This window comes from Amphiura filiformis, chromosome 2 (assembly GCF_039555335.1).
Source record: "Amphiura filiformis chromosome 2, Afil_fr2py, whole genome shotgun sequence".
NCBI classification, from domain to species: Eukaryota; Metazoa; Echinodermata; class Ophiuroidea; order Amphilepidida; family Amphiuridae; genus Amphiura; species Amphiura filiformis.
The window spans coordinates 74,251,658-74,257,503 of NC_092629.1; the positions used below are offsets into that span (position 1 = coordinate 74,251,658).

Sequence of the window (5,846 nt, forward strand, 5' to 3'; positions counted from 1 at the left end):
CAAGGGTATACCGACATCAAATGGAATAGCCCCCATGCCACCCAAACCGAAATGCCGTAAACCTACTCATACTATATCTAAGCAGGAAATCCTGCCGGCAGGTTTTAAATCCTCCTTCCCATAAGAGTACCCAATCTAGGCTAATCTTGGTTAAATTTCAGTCTGTGTTGCTACCGGCAACCAGATGTCGCCTCAAATGATGATTATTTGCGCATCATACTTCATCAAGGAAGAGCAAGAACAATGTACTTGTAGTATAGATATAATAGCTGCCAGTTGTCAATTCATTGCACTTTACAGCATATGCCATGTTTCACTTAGAGCAAAAATAGCCTCATCATACAATGACACAGTTCAGTAACTTCCATTCAAAATCATCTGTGAAAATTTAATCTGAACTTGGACTTTGGAGTACGAGTTTGTGTGCCCACACTTTTAAAGCTCATTCAGCGAATGTACAATGATATTACGGCAGGGTGGGCGAGGTCAATGGGCCCGAAGGTTCAGGGGCCCGAGCAAAAGCAAAGGGCCCCGCACTGCTCCTTGTCCATGCGCCCCGAAACTCTTGCTACATCCATGTATTGGGGTTAAAGAAATGTGTCCTCACAGGCAAAAAAAGAACTGTGTTGTAACAGCTGATTTGTGAAGTTGATGCGGCTGCACTTCAAAAACACTGCAATATCAGTTAGAAACCGTGTAATTATGGGCCCACAAGTTACGAGAAGGGGTGGGACAATTTTAGACATTTGTACCTGGAGTTGGTTTGCATGTGACGCTGTTTATCATCTACACTGTTTTACTGATATGTTGCTAGATGAACTGACAGAATTTAATAATATTCATACATGGGAAACATATCTTCTGCCCCTCCCTTTGTCTATTTACACCACCACCACACAGTGTCAACACCCTGTATTATAAATATTTTTTCCATACAGCTCTATACTCCGTTGAAATCAATATTCTATTATTGACACAGATAAAGAAAGTTTACATATGCATTGTGTTATAGGACTTGCACCTGGAACTTAACTGAATGGGCTAAATGTGTTCCTTTATACCTATAAAGTATAATTGTAATTCTCAAAATTAAATATATCACAATTTTTACTTTGGATTTCAAAATCTTTACTTATAAAATGCAGTAAAAGATATCCACAGCAAGCTGCAAGGCCCCGCTAATTAGTGTATTGCTTTTCGAGTTAGTGTACAGGAAACAAAACCCTGGTTTTACCTGAAAACAAATCGATTTTTCTTGTAATAGAAACATCATATGGGGTACTAGAGCATGCACAAATCGTAATAATGTGCAGAATATAGAAACTCTGCAGTGGTATCTCATATGATAGTCATGGTATGCTTAGCCTGAGTCGCTCGGCCTATCTGGAACAAAATCGCCATGCGTAGCTGTTGAAAAAACGAGAGGATTCGCTGTATTATCACGGCAATTTTTGACACGAAGATATAGGGATGATGACGATATGCACCACCTCCACTCAATAGCAACTTAGGTTGGAACCACAGCAGCTATTACGTGTCTTTTGTATATTCTGTCTTGTTTCACCCATGATGAACATCTCCTGGTAGTCTTGCACTTTTTCTTCCACATTGCTAGTCATTTTCGGTAGATCAGTAAAAAATACGCAACATGACTAACACGGCCCCAGGTGCAGTAAATTAAGTTACAGAGCGTGTAATGTGGGGAACAATCAAGAGGAATTTTTAAGAGGTATTTTATTTCACAATTTTGTTGAATTAAATGATTTTTAAGAAAATTGAATTCATAAATCATAATAGTCAATAATAACTAAAAGGTATTTTATTTGTATAGTTAATTTCGTGCTCTTTCGGTATTTTTTTTTAAATAATAAAATTGTATTTTCTTGATGACAAGATTTTACGTTGTAAATTGAACGTTGGCAATTATTTCAATTGGTGGCAGAAAATCAGTGTTTGAAGTGATGCAGGCATTGTTGTTTCAGTGTAATCATCGTAATCACTGTGTTATCAAGTTAAATCATGCGCTATGCACTATTCGGCTGTTCCAGTTGAATCTCATACGCCCCTGTAAAAGACATGACCTTAATCTCCCACACAGGGAGTGTGAATTTCAAATGGTGTTGCTTGAATGGGTGACACCATTTGAAATCTACACTCCTTGTGTAGGGACTCAGACTAAGGGCATGTCTTCCATAGGGGGTGTAGGGATATCCACTGGAATAGCCTCTGATATGCTGCCATGATATTGGACGTGATTGTATCGTTTAATGCATTCACTGTCTGATGTGTTAAATTAATATCACGATTGTGTGAAATTAAAATAACATTAATTATGCAAAAGAAATACTAGTCTACTTTTTTTGGTTTACTAATGGTCTTGACAGTGCTTGTTGATTGATGCATCAGTTTCGCTATAACTATATAGGCTACATATAGCTTTATAATTTACATCACCAAAAATATTTAGGATGATATTTTGTTATAGTTGCGTATGGAAAATAATAATAAAAAATATTAAAAGTGTGTGCACTTTCAGAACAAAAGACATACTAAGCTAAATGGATTTTCAGTCAATCATTCACCATAAATTGGTGCCATGAATATTTAAAAAAAAAATTCCAGATTCCACAAAATTATGATGAAAATAACATCTTTGTTCAAATCAGGAAAGCTTTTATACATCAATTTTAATTATGCATCAATTTCAATTGATGTATGAAAGCTTTTCTAATTTGAACAAGTGTGTCATTTTAGAAAAAATATCACAATGATTAAATAAGGGCAGTTTTATTGTTAAGTAATTTATTTCTTCAACAATGTTTGGGAAAGTTTACATTAGTGTACATAGTGATTCAAAATGAGCTCCGGAGTAAGGAAAGTTTACATTACATAGTGATTCAAAAATGAGCTCCGGAATAAGGAAAGTTTACATTAGTGTACATAGTGATTCAAGAATGAGCTCCGGAGTAAGGAAAGTTTACATTAGTGTACATAGTGATTCAAGAATGAGCTCCGGAGTAAGGAAAGTTTACATTAGTGTACATAGTGATTCAAGAATGAGCTCCGGAGTAAGGAAAGTTTACATTAGTGTACATAGTGATTCAAGAATGAGCTCCGGAGTAAGGAAAGTTTACATTAGTGTACATAGTGATTCAAGAATGAGCTCCGGAGTAAGGAAAGTTTACATTAGTGTACATAGTGATTCAAAAATGAACTCCGGAGTAAGGAAAGTTTACATTAGTGTACATAGTGATTCAAAAATGAGCTCCGGAGTAAGGAAAGTTTACATTAGTGTACATAGTGATTCAAAAATGAGCTCCGGATCAAGGAAAGTTTACATTAATGTACATAGTGATTCAAAAATGAGCTCCGGAGTAAGGAAAGTTTACATTAGTGTACATAGTGATTCAAAAATGAGCTCCGGAGTAAGGAAAATTTACATTAATGTACACAGTGATTCAAAAATGAGCTCCGGATCAAGGAAAGTTTACATAAGTGTACATAGTGATTCAAAAATGAGCTCCGGAGTAAGGAAAGTTTACATTAGTGTACATAGTGATTCAAAAATGAGCTCCGGAGTAAGGAAAGTTTACATTAGTGTACATAGTGATTCAAAAATGAACTCCGGAGTAAGGAAAGTTTACATTAGTGTACATAGTGATTCAAAAATGAGCTCCGGAGTAAGGAAAGTTTACATTAGTGTACATAGTGATTCAAAATGAGCTCCGGTCAAGGAAAGTTTACATTAATGTACATAGTGATTCAAAAATGAGCTCCGGAGTAAGGAAAGTTTACATTAGTGTACATAGTGATTCAAAAATGAGCTCCGGATCAAGGAAAGTTTACATTAATGTACATAGTGATTCAAAAATGAGCTCCGGAGTAAGGAAAGTTTACATTAATGTACATAGTGATTCAAAAACGAGCTCCGGAGTAAGGGAAGTTTACATTAGTGTACATAGTGATTCAAAAATGAGCTCCGGAGTAAGGAAAGTTTACATTAATGTACATAGTGATTCAAAAATGAGCTCCGGATCAAGGAAAGTTTACATTAATGTACATAGTGATTCAAAAATGAGCTCCGGATCAAGGACAGTTTACATTAGTGTACATAGTGATTCAAGAATGAGCTCCGGAGTAAGGAAAGTTTACATTAGTGTACATAGTGATTCAAGAATGAGCTCCGGAGTAAGGAAAGTTTACATTAGTGTACATAGTGATTCAAGAATGAGCTCCGGAGTAAGGAAAGTTTACCTTAGTGTACATAGTGATTCAAAAATGAGCTCCGGAGTAAGGAAAGTTTACATTAGTGTACATAGTGATTCAAAAATGAGCTCCGGAGTAAGGAAAGTTTACATTAGTGTACATAGTGATTCAAGAATGAGCTCCGGAGTAAGGAAAGTTTACATTAGTGTACATAGTGATTCAAAAATGAGCTCCGGAGTAAGGAAAGTTTACATTAGTGTACATAGTGATTCAAAAAAGAGCTCCGGAGTAAGGAAAGTTTACATTAGTGTACATAGTGATTCAAGAATGAGCTCCGGAGTAAGGAAAGTTTACATTAGTGTACATAGTGATTCAAGAATGAGCTCCGGAGTAAGGAAAGTTTACATTAGTGTACATAGTGATTCAAGAATGAGCTCCGGAGCAAGAAAGTTTACATTAGTGTACATAGTGATTCAAGAATGAGTTCCGGAGCAAGAAAGAATAGTCTGTTTACGTAGATCAGCTGGTGGTAGCTGAATCTATTTTTGTCGTGTCGTACGCGATTGATTGGCACCATTTAATACCTCATGAATAAGTAAGAGGTGTACTATATATATTATATATCCTACAGTGGTGATACACAAATACTATACATAGCCTTTTCGGTCCCCAGTGTCTGTCTCTTGGGATACTATATGATTGCATTTGAGATTGTCCATTAACATCAAGGAGGTACCGCTTATCGTCCCTATAGGAAAATGCCACCGTATCTCCACGAGGACAAAACGCGAAAATGGTGTTCCTCTATGTTAAGGATGAATTTCATATGCATCAGAATAGATATCTTGCTGTATCTTGTCAGATAGATGGCATGTTAGGTAGTATTGTAAGAGAGTTTGGTGTATTGTATCATATGTATGCCGATAACATTTTATGTTGGCTTTAACCCAAAAGATCATGTTTCCACAGCTTCTTCGCTTCATCGGCTCTCTAAATGCATCAAATCCATAAAGAACTGGATGAATAACAACATGCTCAAGTTAAACGATGACAAGACAGAGTTTATGGTTATAACATCACCACACCTCAAACACCACACGTCTCCTATTTCTTTGCTTGTTGAGGACGTTACAATATCTCCTAGTGACAGTGTTCGTAATCTTGGTGTCATCTTTGACTCACAAATGTCCATGTCTTCACATGTAAAATCGCTCTGCACAAACTTAAACTTCCAACTCCGCAATATTTCGCGTATACGTAGGTTCCTGGACTATGACACCTGCCATCTCGTCACACGTGCCATTATTCTCTCCAGACTGGATTATTGTAATGGACTCCTTCTTGGATCAACCTCAAAAGACATCCAGAAATTACAGAGATCATGCCACGCCTTATTTACACCAACTACATTGGCTGCCCGTTGAGGATCGAATTACTTTCACGATCTTGGTGCTAGTGTTCAAATGCCTCAACGGGATGACACCGGACTACTTATCGCAATGTCTTTCTCTTCACATTCCAACCCGTCAAGGTCTCCGTTCAGCAGCAGACACAACTCGCCTCTCTGAACATAACTCAACAAAGACATTAATATCATTTGAAAAAAGGACATTCTCATACACAGCTCCTCGCATCTGGAA

The 5,846-nt window shown here is 36.9% G+C and overlaps 1 protein-coding gene across 1 annotated transcript; it reads left to right on the forward strand.

Moving 5' to 3' along the window:
- The first annotated feature begins 5,237 nt into the window (after positions 1 to 5,237).
- LOC140142951 (uncharacterized) lies at positions 5,238 to 5,630 on the forward strand. Its single transcript, XM_072164982.1, has one exon. It carries the CDS (start codon positions 5,238 to 5,240, stop codon positions 5,628 to 5,630), a length of 393 nt encoding a protein of 130 aa, XP_072021083.1.
- Positions 5,631 to 5,846: the final 216 nt, after the last annotated feature.